The sequence below is a fragment of the Gymnodraco acuticeps genome, unplaced genomic scaffold, assembly GCF_902827175.1.
Source record: "Gymnodraco acuticeps unplaced genomic scaffold, fGymAcu1.1, whole genome shotgun sequence".
Taxonomy (NCBI): domain Eukaryota; kingdom Metazoa; phylum Chordata; class Actinopteri; order Perciformes; family Bathydraconidae; genus Gymnodraco; species Gymnodraco acuticeps.
The window spans coordinates 643,486-665,835 of record NW_022990865.1 but is presented as its reverse complement, the minus strand read 5'-3'; the positions used below and the strand labels follow the sequence as shown (position 1 = coordinate 665,835).

General features: G+C 38.8%; 1 protein-coding gene across 1 annotated transcript; it reads left to right on the top strand.

The window, feature by feature from the left end:
- The first annotated feature begins 6,135 nt into the window (after nt 1–6,135).
- On the top strand, nt 6,136–10,298 carry LOC117557443 (protein FAM133-like). The gene is made up of 3 exons (XM_034233282.1): nt 6,136–6,268; nt 8,578–8,727; nt 9,980–10,298. Exons 2-3 carry the CDS (start codon nt 8,598–8,600, stop codon nt 10,258–10,260), a joined length of 411 nt encoding a protein of 136 aa, XP_034089173.1. The 5' UTR covers nt 6,136–6,268; nt 8,578–8,597; the 3' UTR covers nt 10,261–10,298.
- The last annotated feature ends 12,052 nt before the right edge of the window (nt 10,299–22,350 follow it).

Sequence of the window (22,350 nt, the reverse complement as noted above, 5' to 3'; positions counted from 1 at the left end):
TAAAAGTCTCTGCTCTCCGGATCAGGGGAGGGCAGAGCACCACTACATTAGCATAGTGGTTGTTGATTGAGAATAATGTAGTTATTACTCTTCAGCAGATTCCGTTCTTAGCACTTGTACAAGTATATATGAGTAAGAAGGCACTCATATTAAATATATTTCCCAACCCCCGCTGAAGTCTTTTTATTCGGATTAAATTAAGCTGGATGAGTTTAGCTGTCACCTGATGTTTGTTGCGGGTTCATGTTTGTTTGTATAATTGTTTCGTGTTTGTTTGTCTACCCGTCGTCTTGTGCATGCTTTGTAACAACTAATAATGAATCAGTCCACAGCCAGGGTAAAATGAACTAAACTTTAGTTATCTCACCAAAAGTAAATGACTTGAGAAAAATGGATGATGTAGGGATGTAAAGCAAAATTATACATTGTAATATACATTTCTGCAAAAGGAAAATAAATAGCAAAAGAGTGTTTTTATGTCCTGCGTCTGTCTTACACCCGGGAACCTCAGAGGCATCACTGCGGGTCATAAATACCAAAAAGAGGAAATCAGGGTTAAAAAATAAATAAATAAAAAATCTGTCTGCTCAAATAGGTCAATGTTGTATTATTTATTTCATTTATTCTTAATCTGTGTATTGTATGGTAATAATGAAAATAAAATAAAACGTAATGTATTGAACACATTCCGAAACAAAGCAGATAAGCACAATATAATTGTGATTGGAACCTTTTGCACTGTTGCTGCAAAATGAAAACTTTTTCATTATCTGTTTCCAACTGGCCACTGGAATAAGATAATTGATATAAATTGAAGTTCAATTACAGTTTTTAAATATAGTTTAACATTCTTTATTAAACTGTTTCAAATTATTTCTAGTCAAAATCCCCTCCTTTCTATACTCTGCTTGGTGCTGCAGAAGAAGAAAAAAAACGCAAGACACGGGGTCAGAGACAGGCGTGACCTCTGGAAGGAAAAGATAATCTGAAGCAGACCACAGCACGGTGCGTTGGGGGTTTTATGGCCTGAGCACAAAGGAAGATCTAATTGCAGCAGTCCGTTTTTTTGGCAGCACTGTTGAGCATTTTGAAAATGTATTTTCATGCCTCTGCAAGGCTTAGTCTTTCTATCTGTATAGCCACTGGTGTTAAGTAACTAAGTTCATAAACTCAACAAGTACTATACTTGGGCACAATTTTGAGATACTGGTACTTTATTTGAGTATTTAAATGTTTTGCTACTTTATTCTTCTACTCCACTACAGTTCAGTGGTACATGGTGTATTTCTACTCCACTACATGTATTTAATCCCTTTAGTTACTTCACAGATGTGGATGAATGATGTGAAATCTAATCAAGTGTTTAATCAGACTTTAGTTCCACCTGGAGTAAATCCACAAGCTACCGTATGCAGTATACAAAGTCATTCAAACTAGCTGCACCTTTACCAGCTTTGAGAATACTTTCATGATCAATCATTATAAAACATATCATATATAGTATTCTGAAATCAACCAATCTGCACAGTGACTACTTTTACTGTCGCTACTTTAACTATATTTTGATGACAATACTTTCATACTTTTACTTGAGTAACATTTTGAATGCAGTACTTTTACTGTAACTTAGTATTCCTACACTCTGGTACTTCTACTTTTACTCAAGAACAAGATCTGAGTACCTAAGCTAACGTTAGCCAGAAACCTTCCATTTTGACACACAGAACAATGGGGTGATTCAAAGTAATTCAAAGCAATTCACACAGACTCTTCCCTCTGTGAGGAGCAGCAGGTTCAGCTTCATTTAAATATGTCGTGTAGTAATAGATGGATTTATTTTTTCGGTAACACTTTATTTTGATAGTCCATAGTTAACAATCTATAAGTCATCAGTTGACATTCAACAACACTGTTTCAACAGACAAGTAACATGCATTCAACTAACTGCCAGTAGAATATACATTAAGCATTAGTTGATGATCAACAGATAAGCAACTAAAGTTTAGTTGACTATTACATTAAGCATTAGTTGATGATCAACAGATAAGCAACTTTAGAGTTTAGTTGACTATCTGTTGATCGTCAACTAATCTAGAGTTGACTATTAGTATACTTTTAGTAGGTTCTCCACTAAGCGTTTGTAGGCATGTGTTAGGACTATCCAATTAAAGTGAAAAACAGTTGAGAACAGTAGAAAGTCTATAACCTATCAACAGAACACATACATTCATCCACTAATTATATGCAACAGACATGGGGAATAAAGCGAAATGTTTTGCACAACTGATCACGAACACTGGATAACTGAAGTCAATACCAGGTTATAAAGCACAGTAGAACAAACACTATACACAGCATATCAGAGAAAGAAAGCTTTTTTATTTTAATAACATACTACAAGTAAAACACTGAACAGCTGTGAAATGGTAAAAAAATAAAGTTTGAAACACATTATCTACCAGCTGGTAGTCAATACCAGGCAAACGGGAAAAAATCACTACACTGCAGATTTGTACAGTTTAATAACTATAAATACAATTTTATTTTGCTGTGTTCAGGACGTTTATGGGCGTCAGCAAAGAGCCTTTGGGCCCAATGTGTGGGTATAACCCCCTGCTAATTACCAGGGTGTGCAGCTCGATCAGTTAACAACAATAATCTGCCTACAGAAAGGTCCTAAACTTATCTGTGGTTAGCATTCCTTATGTCCTTGATAAGTCTTCCAAGTACACCATGTTTATAGGTTCTTGCTAACCAGTAGGTCCACTCTATGAAGGAGAGCTGTTTTTTAAAAGTTTTCTCAGAACGATTCCCCCGCATACGCCAAACTTCCCTCTTGTATGTCTGCCATGCTCTCTCAATATTTTGTGTATGTAGTCCTGTTTGTGGATCAACATAATTCTGGCTGTGGTTGACCCTGACATGCCTGTAGCCCTCCTGGGAAAGACTGGCATATGCTCTCCACTCATCACTCACAACAAGACTTTGAGGCTTGACATGCTTCTTGATGATGGGAACAAGGGTCTCCTTGTTTCTTCTCTTTACAAGGCGAAGAATGGGACGTCTGCTTGCAGCTTTGATCTCTAGTATACCAAACACCCAAGATCTCTTCTTCTCCAGGTGTTACCAAAGCGTCCTCTTCCATACTACCAAAAAAACAGTATAAAAAAGTTTTTTTTAAAACAGTGTGAACATTATTACAACATGAATTTGTGCTTTTATTTTTGTCACTATGACCACATTAGGAACCAGAAAATCTTGACTGAAATTGATTGAAAACAATTACCAAATCTTGTGACACTGCAATGCAATTCAATCAATCAATCAATCAATGTTTATTTATATAGCCCAATATCACAAATGTTACATTTGTCTAAGTGGACTTCACAGTTTGTACAGAATATCAGTATGACAATACGACACCCTCTGTCCTTAGACCCTCACATCGTACAAGGAAACACTTCCAGAGAAAACCCACAATTTAGTCTTGACTCTGGCTTTGTGTGAATATTGAATTATTTATTCATTATGTATGTAATGTTTGAGTTAGGAACACCTGTTCCTGTTTTATTTGACTAATATATAAGATAAATACAGAAGCCTAATGCATTCACCCGAGAAAAAAAGGTTTTTCACGAGAACTTTTCCTGGAATTCTGAGATAATAATCTTGTAAATTAATAAAAACAGAAACATTTTATTTCTCACGTGTATGCATTACGCTTCCGTAAATAAACCTTCTTTAGGTTAAACAAATACAATAAAATAAACTTTCCTAAAATGAGTATTTCACATAATCACATTTTTCATCAATGTTTTTTATTAACTGATTGACAACTTTAGGGAGAGTGATATTCATTTCTGCCATTTATTTTGTATATCCCATCTATGACTCTCCCCTCCCACCCACTCTCTATATCTATCCTAATGATTCACATAATGATGTAAGCTCTTTGAGGTTATAGAAAATGTAACACATCTAGTCAAGTGTATTGCACATTTAAATGATATTACCTTGCGTTTGTGGCAGAATTTGCTCTCATCAATGTGGACAAGGACATTAACTCCACCGACTTTCTGCTTCTTTTTCTTTTGGTGCTTTCCCAGGCTTTTTACACAGATTCTTCTGAGTTTCTTTGACATCATGGAAAGTGTTGCTGAGCTCTTTGCAATGCCATCTTGAAGCATGTCAACTTGCCGTAAATGCAAACCCTGGGCAAATCTACCAAGGATTAACACAAATAATGAAATAAGGACAGTGCATTTCCAAAAGAAGAAAACATTTATTTGATCAAGCTATAAGTCACGAAGCATCATTTATACCGAGTATATTGTATTTGGGCCATTAGTTTTTTAACTAGCATCAATAACAAGCCAGCCTGTCAATCAACCATCCTGTACATGGCTGACTAAAACTGATGCTCATTGCAACACAGTGTCACATCTGGTTGTATAGATAGAATCACCACCATACTCTTCTGTCAGAAGCCCAAACTTATGATTTATAAGAAATCCTAATGCTTGAAAGCAGAACAAAATAATACTTAAGAGCAGAAAAACTAAATATGGTCAACTTACAACATGATGAAATTAGCAAGAGCCAAAAGTAACGTCAGAGAGTTTTTTTGTTACTGTAACATATCTGGCCAATCAAGGCAGGTTATATGACAGGATATGCTCTTGTAATATTCTTTCAGATTGACCATAAATCCATGCCACCATACATTATGATAACAGCAATCTATCAAATACTGTAATAAGATAATACCTTTGCATTGCTTACCTATGGATGTACTTCATCCATGCGAATAAACTGCAGTGTGATTGTGAGAAAAGTGACTTTGTCCTAACACTTCTCCTCAAATGTCCACATCTTTTACGTCGGCATTCCCTGTAAATTGCAGGACATCAAATTGTATGATAAACTGAACATTTTCTATGTGTGTGTTACGCACACATACACACACTAAATTGGATATATAATGTATTCAAATAACAGCAGCTGATGTAAAAACCATGATGTTTATGCAAGTAAGCCTAGTTCATGTCAGTGTCATTATCTATACTATACGCTGAAATAAATATGTTGTAACATTAGCTAGCTAGCTACTTGTCTAAATTGTATCTTGCCTCCATGGGTAGCTGAGGGAGAGAGAACAAAACTGTACATCCTAGAGGCCTCCTCACACTTGATATCTTCATTTTGTCCATACACAATCCCCACATGTTACTATTTGGTATTACAGCACTTGAAGTTAATTGACAAGGGCATTGACATTTGTGCATATTTCTTGTAGGTGTGTTACAAAATAACAAAAATGTGCCAAGAAAACAATGTACCGTCATAGACATTAATTTGTGAATTGCTTATCCGGGCCTTCTGGTTCCTTCCTATAGCAATCCATGGTTCTGTGTGAACATGCCCTCTAGTTAAGCTAACTTAATGCTTAATATTAGCAAACAATGTAGCAGAAGAATGTCCTATTCCTACCTACAGCCGATTGCATAACAAAATATGGGGCCCTTTAGTTTGCAAGCATTTTATTCTTACCAGATGTGATGGTCCTTGGTCTGGGAGGAGACCATCTTCATTTTGTGGCGGCAGTTTTTGCATTTCAATTTGCGTTTCATCAAGCCAATTGTTTGCAACCATTTTATTAATTTTAAAGTTGATTTTTTTGTTTCTTTAACATAAACTGTTCTCATAAGTTTTCTCTCCAGTGAAGCCATCGGACCGAGCTAGTCAATGTATATATTTATCTACCAGACATCCCAAAAATGCAAAACTGGCACACTTTAATTTAATTGGCTGGAGAACTTATGGGATACGCTTGATTTATATATAAACACCTCCCGGGACCAGCGTTATATGTACAGTCTATCTATGGTGTTGGCAGAGTTGACACGTGACTAAATTATATTCACCAAGCACTTCTACCAGCACCATACTTCTACTGCCTGATTGGTCTACTGCGCAAGTACGCCCTTGGATTTCAGATGTTTTGGTCGTCGAGATGGTAAGTGTCAACTTCCTTAGGTAACATTGTCTTTTTTTAGAAAGCATTCCTTATTACTTGCATGTGAACCAATATTGCTATCTCACTTTTATTTTCAGCATCGACATGGCATTTTTGCTCAGGTGCATTCAGTAACCCGCCCCTCATCTGACAACGGGAGCAGTGCCGTTGGTCCCGTGCATTGTACCCGCGCAAAGTCACGGAGAGAGATTAATGAGGCAGTAGAAGGAGGCGATACCATACAAGAAAGTGGTAAGTTGGGTTTATAAATGTGAAAGTAGTTGACGTTTGTGTGCTAACTTCACACTTTAGATATGCGAACTATCCTGACAAACTACCACTAACTTTATTAGCTATGTTAAATAACCGATATGCATGTTTAAGTTAACATGCATATCGGTAAGGTTAACATTGTTAACCTTTCCTACCAGCAAAGCTAACGACGTATAGCCATAGACACGGTCTTAGGAAAAAGCTAATATAACAACTAAAGTTATCCTTACTGGAGCAGCAGGGCTAGCGGTTCATATAGAAGGTTCCTTGGTAGCTCAAACAGAATGCTAGCTAAAATGCTTAGTTTGAATCTTCTCCTTAATGAGACCCGCAGGATCGCGGCCGACTTTACTGTCTTTAAGCGGCTGTACCGGGCTCGGTTTTGAAGATGGTAATGATGATATCATATGAAAGTAGATGACCTAATGGCATACAATCAGGGCCGCCCCTCCCTACAGGCCAATCACGCAGGCTGCATGGGGCCCCGCCTTGCGCAGGGGGCCCCGCCCAGAGGGCCTCAGCTGCTGTGCGCAGTCCTCTGCGCACCCCCCGCGAGAGTGAGAGTGAGAGGTGACAAGAGGAGCACGTCTGTAACCCGACACCGTTGCAATGAATCAACATTTAACCAATCACGGCTTTGATACGGCCACTAGTGCAGGTGAAGAGATGTCGGTGAAAAGACAGTTTCAGTCCGGCGCAAAAAACAAAACATAAAGAAACTAGCGCATCACTCGAAGGTGGGTTATTGTATGAGTCAAATGTACAATTTACGAATGTTGTATAAGTCAAATTGCCAATTGCCATCTTAAAACATCAGCTGCAATTCACGACATGAAGAAGGCAGTCTCTGCAGAGCATATAGGCTAATGAAGATGCAGTTATTTCCAGTATTCTTTATTTACCATTCATTCATTATGTTATGCCTTTTATCTGCTAATATACAGGAGGAAGAGTGATACTGTCTGTCTAGTTGGCTTACATAACAGTTCAAGTTTACAGCCTAAAAAACATGGAGCATTTGTTCCCCTTTTATTCATTTGTATGTCAATTTGCACATTTCATGGTGATGCTCAGCCTCTCCCCTTAACTCCCAACAGTCATCATCATGTCAACCACAACACAGAGAAATACTGATAGAAATGTGTGAGTAGTTGTTGATACATTGCTGACAGAGGGAACTAGAATACAGATTTAAGAAATATCAGTTTTTGAGCATGTCATAAGCATGTTTTGTCTTGACTATATTACAACTATATTATAATAAAACAATATAGTATTTTTATTATTGAATTGATTATCATTATTATTATTAGTAGAAGTAGTTTATTTGCATTAATTATGTTTTTATCTTTTTGAGACTAGTATTTGGCAGGAAATGCAAAATTCACCTGTAAACGCATACTGAGCGACATACATGCACATTTACCATTTACCTCACTGTATAAAAAAGTAACCGTTGATAATAATAATAAACAGGAATTATATTTGCAAAGTAGCCTACTTTGTTTCCAAAAAAAAATGTTTCACTCCTGTCGGTTGGGGGGGGGGGCCTCATCTCACAATGTCGCTTGGGGCCCCAAGTTGGCCAGGGGCGGCCCTGCATACAATGGTACCAACCACGTGATGCTAGCTTGTCGGCAATGGGGCTAAAAAACATTCTACATTTTGGAGGGAAAAACTGACATGGCAATTTCCACAGGGGTTTCCTTGACATCTAACTTCAAGATACCTGTATGAAAATGGGTTCTATGAGTACCCACGAGTCTCCCCTTTACAGACATAGGCCTACCCACTTTATGATAATCACATGCAGTTTTGGGCAAAAAACGTTTTTTACATGCAGTATAATGTGTTAATTACGCCTTTTCATAATGGTGTATTTCAATATTTCTGCATATTGGGGGCCCTATACAGTCTTGGAATTGCATTAATTGGGTTAGACTGTAAAGCGGAGACTCTTGTGGATCCAATGAGCTCAATTGTATTAATGTGTGATGATGTTAGTCCCCATAGTAGTCATTTCATAGTGAGACCATGTTTTGAAACTTGACATCAATGTATAAAATGAGATGTTGTGACATCTAGGATAATCACAGCCTCATGAAATTGTTCAACCACAAACTAGAGACATTTAGAGAATGTGTAGCTTTCCTAGGTATATTGACAATAAGGGGGTTTCTGAGCAGTTCCAGAACAGAAGTACTCAAACATGTGAAACGTTTTTCATACCAAATCATCGTTTTAGCCTTCTGACATGTATTCCTAATTTGTCATGTCCTATTTTGCAGCTGGTAACGTGGAAAGTAGTATGCCTGTCAAGCAGCATATTGCATGGAGAAAGAAGGCTGAGATGCTCCAGTCTCGGGTGGATGAGCTAGAGGAGGAAAATGGCATACTCAAGCAGCAGCTTGAGGACAATAACTCTATACAAGAGCAAGGTTTGTACAGGTGGAGCAAAGTTTTACATTAGGGCTCTCCAGAACCTGTGTGGCTTCAAAAATAATTATGGCGCAGTATACCACAACAGTATTTCAGCTATTATTGAATATTATTGCCAGCCTTTCAATATTATTTTTTCTCAAGTAACTATTTTTGATTTGGCCTTATATTTTTACATTTAGTGCATGTAGATATTTAGCTGGACAATGTGTAGGGTCACTAATGGCGTGTGTCCATATAGCGTTTTTCACTGAAAGAAAACTGCTGGCAGGGCGCTTGGGAGCACTTCATTTGTTTTTATGACAGTATCTTGACAGCATATCATCGCCCCTTTGCTTTTACCTATTTGGGCTACTATCAATTGCATTTAAAACTGTATAGCCTCCTATTGGCTGCTGCTTTATGTGCATCTTTTGAATTGTAAACAAAAATGGCTGCCAAGCCATCTATTTTTTAATTTTTTTATCAGGGACAGTGCACATTGATAAACATTACTGTAAATATGCCAGAGTTAGCCAAGAGGCTATTTTTAATCCGTAGTCCCTGGACATGTGCTTTCTACATGTATAGGTCTCTGCTCAGTGTTATACAAAGGGGTTTGTAGTTTGTTCTTGATATTCAGGCAGAGTACTGCAAATGTATTTTGCGTTATAAATCATACTCTTGAAATGTTCAACAAAAATATTAAAAACAATTTAACAGAGAAAATAAAAATTCCCAGGGAATTCATGTCTCTTATTTGGGCTATAATATTTACAATATTTCAGCTATTGTTGTCATTTTTAAGGAATTCCTTTAGGAATTTAATTAACTTCACTTGTGTATAGGCTGTTGACTGCTGCCTTGCATATTGGCTCTCCATTTAAAGATGAATTGGCTTAGACCACATGAGCACTAATTGATTGGAATTCATGGAAATACACTAATAGTGATAGAAACATTCTACACAACTCCTTTTTGTATATATAAAACACAAGACATCCCATCTAAAGTTTTGTGCACATTATTTGTACTTCTGCAATGTTTCTTCATACCCAATCTAACTCCACCGCATCAATTAGTATGCACTTCAGTTCATGTACAACCTCAAACCACCTTAGGTTATCAGTTGCTCAAGCTCAGTCACACCAATGTAATTCTGTAATGTTGTATATTGTGATAAAAGCAGACTCCTCTGGGCTTTAGGCGAATCCTTTGTGGGGACTCACACTTAAAGTTTATTTCTGTTTGTCATTTATCATTCATCAACAGATGGGAACTTGGAAGTAATGGCCACTGGAGATAAGGAGCCGGAGCCCATGAGGTTGGACTCCAGCACGGATTCCAGCAACGATTCCAACACTGACTCCAGCACTGACTCAAGCTCTACCTCTACCTCTGACTCTTCTGATGAGGGAAAGAAGAAAAAGAAGCAGAAGAAGAAAGGCAAGAAGAGAAGCAAAAAAGGGAAGAAGGAAAGCAAAAAAAGGAAGAAGGAAAACAAAAAGGCGAAGACGTCAAAAGGAAAAGGAGAGCGAGGTATAATAAACTAAGACACCTGCTGAATGTATTTAGGTGTTAGGTAATTAGGTTATTATTGTGAGCTTAGTGCTTTATACTGGGTTTGGGGCATACAATCCCATTGACCAATCATCATCACTCTTATCACCAATGTACTCTTCATCGTGCCGGAGTGGTTGGGGTGTAGGTTGAATGAACTAAAATAGAGACACACCACACGCTTACTAGAGGTGTAAATCTTCACTGGCCTCACGATTCGATTTGAATACGATTCACCTGTCAACGATTCAAATTCCCAACGATCCTCGATGCATCTCAATGTATTGCATCCTCAATTTTCTATATTACTGCACATAGCAAAACATGTTATCAATTAATACAAGCAGTCAGATAAATCTGAACTCCCTTTTTTATTTAGAACGTGCTTTCAAAGATCTGACTGTACAGACTTTAATATAAAAGCTTCTTTTCAATACCAGTATCTGTGTGAGCCACCTCACATAAACTTAATAAAAACAAAACTTAAATAATTCTGCAGTGCATTACAAGAGTGTTGTAATCTACAAAAATAAGGTTTTCACATATAAGCTCAGTGTTTCCCTAGGCTGACTGCTTTGGGGGGGTGAATGGGCAGGGAGATAACTTTTCAGATTATTCCGACATCATGTGAATGCAGCACAAAGTCGATGGCATTTACACTGCCTAGCAGCTACGGACCTTCCCTTACTCATAGTTCTTCTACTATGCGATATCTATGAGCGCACAGCGGACGTTTGATTCTGCAAGGAAGTGCAACCAAACAAAAAGTTGGGGATATTTAAACTTTTAGTGGCGAAGCGCAGCCAGAGAGTACCCGCAGCCAATCAGTAAACAGAGTCCTGACATGTTGACCTATGTTATAAAGAATTTCTTGTCGCCTGAAAACACATGAACACGCCTCAGAAAAATGTCATCATTGTGGCGATCTGCTCTTCGCAGCTGCCTGATGTGAATTTGGCATAACAGAGCAGCTGTTATTGGTAGTGAGAGCAACAAGTTAGTGGACTGCAGATCGTTTGAATGCCGCCTCACACCTCCGCACACACAGACACCCCGTGTGTGCGGAGGTGAGAGGCGGCATTCAAAGTGTAAAGCTCTGCCCTCGTTGAAACAGAGATCAGAGGAGAGGAGAGAAAATAGCGCAACAGAAAATGACAGCAGAACGCAGTAAGACTCTCACTAAGCTGATATGAAACCAAACTCCTGATTATGTTCCGTCACTGCATCGATGCAGAATCGTACATCGCGATGCATCTTATAAATGGAGAAATGTCCACCCCTCTAATGCTCATCTACTATGGCTGTTTGAGCTGAACCTGTAATGAATAATGAAATATAAATAATGTTCTCACCAGTTTTTACCACCAATATGTTTTGTATCAATAAATAGCCAATTATCTAACTAGATTTGCACACTGCACATACAGGCACACTACCTAGTACCTACTATAAAATACAACACATGTTCTAAAACAAATGGGAAGTCACACACATTCATCCAAGTTGTAGTCCCTTTTCAAGAGAAAATATGTGAGAAACACTATGGCTCACCCTGCAACTAAGACATTGCACACAATACACACCACAACAATTATTGGGGGGCAATAACATTTATTGACATTAATGTATTCTTTATTTTTCAGTGTCTTCCATCTCAGATGTGGTGGGAAGATATCGGCGTGTCCTTAGACTGGTGCAGAGAGGCTTCAGGATGACCAAAGCTTTTAAGAAAGCTCATGTTTCCAGGAATGCTGTGAAAGACACTGCAGCAATTGCTGAAGTATTCCTGGTGGACAAAAGTGTCCTAGACCAGTTTAAGGGTAAAAACACACTTTTAAAATTAGCCCAACTCTGTCAGAAGAAAATAGTCGGTGAACTGGCAGAAAAGATTGCTGAAATGAAAAGCAACAAACAGCTCATCCCCTTTTCTGTCAGGTAATTCGGAATGTGGGTTGAGCGTTGTTGTGGGGGGGTGTCACTACCCGATCTGCAGTGCGCATGTGCGAGATGGTCCGCCATATTGGATAACTCCGGATGGCAACCGACGGCAACCCAAGTAGGACAACATTGACACAGTGGCTTTTGGCAAAGCTCAAAAGGAAAACTCGAGAGAGATGAGTTATTGTTATTACAACGTGACTTCACTATTATTTAACAACTCTTTTTATTGGGTTCTTTTATTTGGGGTTAAGCACATTGTCAGAATAAGTGAGGAATTAATTTAACTTCTGTTAGACAGCTATCATACTGAATACATATTGACTGTGAATGTATGCAAACATGTTTGGCATATAGCTGTCTAACAGAAGTTAAATTAACTTCTCACTTATTCTGTCAATGTACTTAACCCCAAATAAAAGAACCCAATAAAAAGAGTTGTTAAATAATAGCGAAGTCACGTTGTAATAACAATAACTCATCTCTCTCGAGTTTTATTTTTGAGCTTTGCAAAAAGCCACTGTGTCAAGTGTCCATCTTGGGTTGCCGTCCGGAGTTGTCCAATATGGCGGACCATCTCGCACATGCGCAGTGCAGATCGGGCAGAGCTGCAGATCGGGTAGTGACAGGGGGGACGTTTTTTCATTTTGGGAAGCTACTTTGGGGAAGTGTTTTGGCGACCTGTTAATAATTATGTTTAGATGTCCTTTAGTAGGATTGAATGTGGTTCACAACTGTTCAGTGTTTTTACTTGTAGTATGTTATTAAAATAAAAAAGCTTTCTTTCTCTGATATGCTGTGTATAGTGTTTGTTCTACTGTGCTTTATAACCTGGTATTGACTTCAGTTATCCAGTGTTCGTGATCAGTTGTGCAAAACATTTCGCTTTTTTCCCCATGTCTGTTGCATATCAGTGGATGAATGTATGTGTTCTGTTGATAGGTTATAGACTTTCTACTGTTCTCAACTGTTTTTCACTTTAATTGGATAGTCCTAACACATGCCTACAAACGCTTAGTGGAGAACCTACTAAAAGTATACTAATAGTCAACTCTAGATTAGTTGACGATCAACAGATAGTCAACTAAACTCTAAAGTTGCTTATCTGTTGATCATCAACTAATGCTTAATGTAATAGTCAACTAAACTTTAGTTGCTTATCTGTTGATCATCAACTAATGCTTAGTTACTTGTCGGTTTGAACGGTGCTGTTGAATGTCAACTGACACATGTCAACTGATGCACTGTTGACATGCTACTAAATGTCAACTGATGACTTATAGAGTGTTAACTATGGACTATCAAAATAAAGTGTTACCATTTTTTCCTCTCAAGAGAGAATGTGTATTTTATGTTAGTATTTCAAAAAAAATCTCCTGGGGGATAATTCCCCCAGACCCCAAGCGGGGGTTGGGTTTTCAGCATGTCAACACTTTCACTTGTGAGGAAATGGCAGGATTGGCTCCAGGTCGCCCTTTTTATTTACTACAAGACAAATGTTTTTTATTTTTTTATTTCATACAGTTCAATTTGGATTGAGACAGGGAAATAATCTAAACCTCACGCGTGGCGTTTCACTGTCAAGGGGGCGATATAGCGTGTATGTAATTACATTTCAAATACTGATTTGAGCCCCACCACTGTATGGGTTAGCCCTACCATAGATTACCCAACACAAATACTCGGGAGCCGATAAGTCAATTAATTGCTTATCGCGACAGGCACACAATAAAACAGTGGAAACAAACATGTGTTTGACTTTCATTAGTGAATGAAACTGTGTGCCCTTTATAGTCTGTGTCCAATATTGTGTATTTGTATATATATATTATATATATATATCCGAAATATATGCTAAGGTCCCGCTACTGACACAATAGCAGTCACTTTGTGCGCATGTGTGTAATTAAACCCATGATATCAAAATCTCACTCCAGCCAGGTACCCAAAGTTAGCAACCCTGCCCATACCCCAATAATATTTTATTGCAGATCTACATGAATCACACAAACGACCTATTTTGGATTCAAAACGGCAAATTTCGCCAAAAGATGACAAGTTTGCATCCCTGCTTGTTATTGTTTTCATCACAGAGCTGGGAAAATGGTGTATTGATTACTGATCTGTGCATGTCCAATTTTTTAACTGACTTTAGTTCTAATGTTAATGTTAATTTGATTTCAACCCATAAGTAATTATTTAAATTAACTCAACATTCCACATGATGGATTAGTGTTCCACATTTTTCCCACTAATTTGTTTATGATTAGGCCAATGGTAAAGAGAGACATTGATGACCCTGTGTCCTTTTTGTTAGCACGTGGTTCCATTTTGTCTAATGGCGTTGGACAGCTTCACTAAGAGTCACCCAGTTCTACCCTGCTACAGTCCGGCTGAGTGCAGTCACAGAGATGCTATGGCTGCTCTACATGACATTAATGGTTTGGTCCGAGAATGGGCACCATTTCCTGCTCCCAGAGAGAATGACGCTCCTCACACTGAACAATACAGCCATTGACACTGTCTCACGTGGGTCTGCTCCCCCCCACCGAGCCATGAACTGGAAGCTGGAAGTCTGCTCTGAACACTTGGAACTGTCACACCAGCACCAACCCTTGGGTCAGTTAGATGAGACTAACGGCTTCACTTAGGGCATATGGATCAGAAATATGACTCTCGTTACCACGGAGTGGGTTGTTTGTTTTTTTAAGGCTATTTATACTGCTATGCAGAGTGAAGAGCCCCTACTATTTAAAAAAAAAAATACGCCTGATGTCAGGGGCCTCTTACTGTCTACTTCTGCATGTATTCACATTATATGGACCATTTTTCCACCTGGTGAAACTAGAGGCTGCACGGAACTCAGGCTACAATACAACCATTTTGTTCTGCTCTAACGATTCAATTTATAGATTCTACATCAAAATAGTTCGTTTTTATTGTTTCCAATGATAACGTCACCTTAAGTGGAGGAATGCAAACCTGTTTTCAAATGTAAGGTTTTGAATTTCTTTGACATTTCTCAGTAATGACACCCTCAGACGCCCACTATCATTTATGCTATGCCTTCAGTGGTAACTCAGATGCTTACATGGACTTGTATGTTTTACTTCATATCTAACAGAAGTAAGAGAGAAAGAGATGGGGAAGTGAGTAAAGAGGGAGATGAAGAAGAGAGAGGGATGAGAAAGAGAAAATAGAAAGAGATGGGGTAGTGAGTAAAGAGGGAGATGAGAGGGAGATGAAGAAGAGAGAGGGATGAGAAAGAGAAAATAGAAAGAGATGGGGAAGTGAGTAAAGAGGGAGATGAGAGGGAGATGTGGAAGAGAGGGATAGGAAGGAGGAGAGATATTTGCGAGTTGCATGCTGACTCTGAGTTTTCTCGATTAATAGCTTATATAGACAATACCATGCTTAAATAGACTCCTAAGTTATTATTTCATATGTGACAATATGTAAGAAAAGGGAGGGAAGAGTCAAATTATATTGAGCAATTGAGCAATTGATTTCATATTGGAACATTCATTTCTCAAACCTATGTTTTATGGAAGAGGAAATGTACTTCTGATAAACTAATCCTTGATCAAACGGTAAATGGTGAATTAATATAACATTTATAATCATTGAGAAAGGGTTATTCCACAGGGACTAGCTCACATTTAACTTAAAATAACATTTATCTGCTTTGGACTGATGAGTATATGATTCTTGCATGTTAAATTACTAACACAAACCTTACATTTATAATGTGCATGTGTCAGGAAGGCTCCCAAATCATTCTGAGGGGGCCTATCCTATTTTTGTAATTGAATGATAATGTGCTAATCCATTACTTTGAGTTGTCTGCACTCAGGAAAACATCCCTATCAAGTGTTAACCCAATAACTAGGACAGCTCTGAAGGCCAAGGGTCAGAGAGAGAGGATCACACTCTCCGGCTGCAGAGAGCAACTTATCCACGGGCAAGGAGGTCGTTCGAGATGAGAGGATTATAATCTTCAACTTTCTGATGAGATGGGATGCTTCTTCATCTTTCTGCTCGGTGGGCTCAGGCAGACAACTCTACAGGACGAGCGATGGTTTCAGAGGCATCAGGATGTGCCACTTGGAATAGGCAGGTGCACTGCTCTCAAGCAGATAGCAGAAGGAATACAGGCAGATGAGCCTCTGTTTCACTGGGAGATCATAAAGCGCTCACTGAATTGAGCCACAAAAGCAGAGCAATTGGGGGGGATTGAGATATGGCGCTCTGATGAAGAAGAGTTTTGAGCCAATCAGCACCTCAGTGCTAATCTACAGATAATTGAGATATGGCGCTCTGATGAAGAAGAGTTTTGAGCCAATCAGCACCTCAGTGCTAATCTACAGTATCAGGATGCCTTTACACACCAGACATTCTGTGTCATAAAGAGAGGAGGAAAACATGTTCTTCTAGCTCTGATACAAAGATAACATTTGAATTGAATGACCAGATGATTACAGATGTACAATTAATGATTGTTTTTGTATTCCCAATGAACAGATATGTGTTAAATAGTGGTGATAAATATATTTTGTCAGATCAGATTACACTTTCACACTAAACAAATAAATTAATTGATATTTTCAGATTTATAAGGTATTGAACAATAAGATATTTCTAATATTATAACAGACAATGTTACTATCCTTAAACATTACCAGGTCAAATGTACAACGAGGAAACCAGATTACAAGGCTCCCAATTCAGCGATTGAAATTGATTACAGTTGATACTCTGAATAAATATGACAGATTTTTGTAGACAAGGGATACTGGCCTATGCTGAAATATCAAAGTCTCTGCAGAGCACGAAACATGGCCAAAAAGACTGAGACCAAATGACCTTTGACCCTGACCGACAGTGTAACTTGAGAAGGCACTGTGAATGACTGACTCTGGGGTAAACCTGACCAAGACTTTACAACCTGACAGTGCGAGTGTGAATGTGAGTGTATGTCTGCATGTGATCAGTGCAACTGCATGATTTAAAACAATGACTAATCAAGCATGCTTTTGGACTAACACATTATTCTGGGGCTCTGTGGGAAATGAGAGGTTTCCTACAATTCCACAGAATTGGAAAACCGCACTTGTGACCCGTTTCTAATCTACTTGATGATATTTTACTCCCACAGTGGCTGTTTGCCGAATGTGAAACTTAAACTAAAACATGAAGATTCTGTTTCTTTTAGGACTGAAAGATGGAGAGAAACACTTCATTTCACTGAAGTGTTTACTGTGGAAAATGATGGATGTACATTTGTGAATGATGTTTGGTATTTTCTTATAATCAATTATTACCTGAAGGTTTTCTTCCCATACAGGATTTTGTTACACATGAGTTCATGTGTAAAAAGGGGGAGTGTAAATTTCACAATCTACATTTTTCAATCTGACCATTGATTGACAGTTTTAGAATTAACCTGCTCCATATCTGGGGATAAGATACTGTTTGATGGATGTTGACATGTTTCTAATATTGATTGAGTTATAACAGGTAACACAGATGCAGAATCAGTGGCCAAGGGGCTACTGTGAGAGATGTAATTCCAGAATGGAATACTGAAGAAGTTGACCTGTGATAATGAAACAATTTTGTAATATTTCAACAGGTATTAAAGTAACTGAGGTTTGAAATGTAGAAAGAACATATTACAGTTAAAGCTAAAACATAGTAATGTAATGAGACAGAATTTAATTTAGACAACATCATGTAACTAGCCTGGTAAAGAAGTAAAAGCCATAGACTTTATTGTTTAGGTCATTATGGGGATATACATTTCATCTAAATTCATAATAGAAAGACATTTGATGACAGTTTGTTGGAATTCTGTATTCATACGCAGTGGGGGATCAAAAAGCTGAGGGCCCAGGAGCCCTGAGCGTAGGCTTGAGGGATTTGTATCCGATTTCTCCACACAGGTTGCTAGCGCCAAAAGGGGGACCCAGGAGGCCGACACAGCGGAGTTCGTCTGGCTGAAGGTCATCAGGACAAAGTGGCTCAACCCCAGGTTTTCCGGCCCCTACCGAGTGACCCAGAGGACATCCCATGCCGTCCGCCTAGAAGGAAAGGGGGACAACTGGTACCACTGTAGCCAGTGTGCGGTCGGGAAAACACCTGCGAGGACCCAAGACGACATCAGGACAGACCTGGCCCTCGTCAAGGAAATCGACCCGGGAGGCGCCATCAGCGGGCCGGAGGATCGGGAGGACGTCATTAGCGGGCCAGAGAAGGAGGATCGGGAAGACATCTCTCCAGCATCGACCCAGAAGCCGCCGTCAGCGGATCGGGGGGGACAAAGACACGGCAAGCCAGGACGGCACAGGGGACTCCACTCTCCGCTGAAACAGGTTGATATAGCCGGTGTGGAGTTTGTTCTAATATCCAATTTTTTGAGGAACTTTGTTTTAATATCCCATTTTTTGAGGAACTTTGTTTTAATATCCCATTTTTTGAGGAACTTTGTTTTAATAACCCATTTTTTGAGGGAGAAGCTGCCCCTTCGTACCAAATGCCCTTGTTGGCTTACGCGTCGGAGGAGGACGAGCACGATGACTCAGCGGACAAGGACAATTTTTTTAACATATTTTGGTCTCCCTCCACTGTCATAAGAAGTTGTTATGGTGGACTGTTCCTAAAGGTTTAAAAGTGCTCTAAATCCCAGCTGCTGATGGATTTATATACATGTTGGGGAACAGACAGTAGAAAAGAATGACAGTGGTTATGTTTAAAATGCTGTGTATAAGTTGATCTCTGAAGGTGAGATCAAAAGAGGGATTAAAGCAAACAGATATTGTTCTAAACTGTATTAAAGTAAACAGGTATTATCTTGAACTGTATTGAAGTGAACATGTATTATTTGGGACTGTTTTAAAGTAATCCTATATATATAAACCTTCTTACTTACACTCCATGAGCCAGATACCCTGACACACACACATACACGTCCGCTCACCAGCACACACACATAAACTCATTGACCCAGATACCAGCACACACACACACATACACCTCCGCTCACCAGCACACACACACATACACTTCCTCTCACCAGCACACACACATGTTCTTTTAAAGGTTCTTTCTGGGGCCAATATAATCCCAAGCACCAATATATCTGTGTACAATGTTTGATACCAATATATCTGTGTACAATGTTTGATACCAATATATCTGTGTACAATGTTTGATTGTTTGGGAAAGAATAGTTTGTGTGAAACCTTCCTTGGGAAATTAAAGGAGTGGAGTCCGGTGGAAGATAAGAAGTGACTCTCCGCCCCAAATATGTCCATATATACTGTTGTTTAGTCATGCAAAATGCCCCCTGTTTCTGACTGGCTGGTCCCGATATCTGTATCGCACGGCAGTAGAGCGGGGAGCCCGGAGTGCTCTGTTTCAGGGCACTCTGTATTTCGTATTGTGTTTTTTACCATTCAAATCAGATTATTGTTATAACTTTTATGACAGTGTTTTGAACTCCTTCTCTTATCAATCTGACCAGGCTCATCTAAACGGACGGCGCGGAGCAGAGGGGGGCTTTAAGCCACCACTACTGTGTTTGCTGCAACAGCAACCATCCGGCTAGGCCTTTTGCTGCATATCATCTCCTCCCTCTCCACTGTTTCCAGTAGATCTCTACTGCCTGTCCAATAAAACAGAAATGCCTCAAAACAATCATATTTAAAAAGTTAAAAACAATAACTTGCTTTTGGCATTCAAATGTATTAGAATCTCACCTTTTTCCTGGATGTCAGGAAGTCGTTCCCTTCAAGTCCGCAACCAGTCATAGGAGTTCAAATGCAAAGCCTGAACGATGACAAGAGCAGGAGACTTACATTTTACAAGATAAGTAATACCAGAGCAGTGTTTAGGACATGCAGAGAACAGATCAAATCCCCTGACAGACTCACACACTTTGGTGATGTCCTCATCTGATGATGATGTTTCATTTTTAGCAGCAAAGTAACATTACTCAAGGTATATGTTGGACCCAACTCATGTACTGTACAGTATGTTTTGCATCTCCTCAACAATGGTCTGTATAGTTGAGTAGAAACAAACTGTCCCTACAGTTTCAGGTAGATTAACAAAGAAAAGTTTGCAATGAAGCACAAAACCCCTCTTTGTAATAAGCTAGCTGCCACAGAAAGTACAGCTTAACATGCTAACCTGGTAGAGTTAGCTAACGTTAGCTAACTTCATGTCCAACTAAAAACCTCTAACGTGCATTACATTGACGATTTTAAACACAACTTAACTCTCAACTTGTAAAATAACGTTAATTTAACATACCCGTAAATAACTACATCACGTTGTTCAGGGGCAACACAAACTGCAGAAAACGTTAGCTGCTAACTGTTGTTAGCTAAGACAGCTAGCTCGTAACAATAGCCTCCTAGCAAACTTAAGGTTACGTTAACATTAACTTAACGTTGTAAGAAAGCAAAACGAACGTTCGAGACATATTTTACTCTCAGACTGGGTGTAATTGTGTAGCGTTGCTTACCTCCAGAAGGACTTTTAGCTGTTTCCCAGTAGAGAGAGCTGTCAGAGCGGTTGCTTTCAGAAGAGCAGCATTGGGCGGACCAGATAAGACCAGAGAAGAACCAGTTAAGCACCAGAAAAGCACAAGAATGGTTCTTGAAACGGTTTGTTTTATTGGCAGTTTGCAAACCACTTAAGAGTACTGGATTGTGAAACAAAAGCTATTGAGTCAGTGTTGTGGTGCTGTTGCTTTGGTCTGGATCTGTGAGCTAACCACGCCCCGTTCATTTGCATATAAGGAATGGAAATGTCTCATCATGAAATACAAGTCACCTGAAATAAATAAATGCGTCATTATGAAATACAAGTCATCTGAAATAAATAAATATGTCATTATGAAATACGAGTCTCTTGAAATAAATAAATGTGTCATTATGAAATACAAGTCATCTGAAATAAATAAATGTGTCATTATGAAATAAAAGTCCCATGAAATAAATAAATGTGTATTTAAATGTACATGTATACATATTTATTGCCTCATTTATTTCAGAATTTATTTGTATTTATATGTATTTATTTAATTATTTATGTATTTATTTATTTATTTAATTTTGGCGTAAATGGCATTCCATAAAACATATAATCAGGCTACAGCCGTTGTGTATTTTATTATGTGAAGCATTAAATGGTTTTAGAAAAATATCGACTCTTTGTTTGTAGATATCTACTAAACTAAAGCAAATAAAGAGAGTAGGCCTGTTATACTGAGTGATATATTTTACACACTGCTCTGCTTTCTGCACGGACCTCACAGCTGTTCTCACTGTAAACATAGCATTGCGATGAAAGCAGTTACTAAAATAATATCCAGGGGATGCATGCAGAGCTGTCATTGGCTGAGATAAGTCCGGCCGTGCGTCACAACCAGAGATGGGGTCGTTACTAAAAAAAAGTAATTACATATTACTTTTTTAAAAAGTAATATATTACACTACTTCGTTACTCTCTACATAAAGTAACTCGTTACTTTACTCGTTACTTTACTCGTTACTTTACTCGCAGGGCCAGCCCGCCCCTCCCTACAGGCAGATCACGCAGACTGCGGTGCACCTACAGTGTGCGCGCCACAGTTTTGCCTCTGCGAGACTCCACTTGCACCCCCAATTACTATTGCATTAAGGAAGACATAACACAAGTCTTTCTTTTTATATGCTCTAAAATAGGCTACCAGCCTACCACAACAAACTAACAGTCTGTGAAACGTCAAGACACTAATGAATGAAACCAGTTCAAGACGCATTATTCTTATCATTCTTTATGAGGGAGGTAACGGTAAGGTATCTAATTACTTATGTATTTAGTATTCCATAACTTAGTAACAGAGATGGTCAAACTAAAGTGGTAGAGACAGAATTCCTACAATGAAGCGGGACATTGAACTGTTCACCCGTGAGAGGGCGATCAACAAAAGAGAGCGAGCGGCCCCGTTGAGGGAGTTTACAGATGAAAAGACTCAGCCATGTTTATGCAGCACTGCACGTGGAGATGTGGTCTCGCAAGTCGCGCAGATTACATAGGCCTACATGTATATAAACCTGCGGCGGAAACCCCTCTAGTCTGTCAGTGAGTGTGATTAT

What these genes read in the sequence shown, in the direction of transcription:
- LOC117557443 (XM_034233282.1), top strand. Translation starts at nt 8,598, where the DNA reads ATGCCTGTCAAGCAGCATATTGCATGGAGAAAGAAGGCTGAGATGCTC. An exon ending in TAACTCTATACAAGAGCAAG is followed by an intron (nt 8,728 to 9,979) that starts GTTTGTACAGGT and finishes ATTCATCAACAG; the next exon opens with ATGGGAACTTGGAAGTAATG.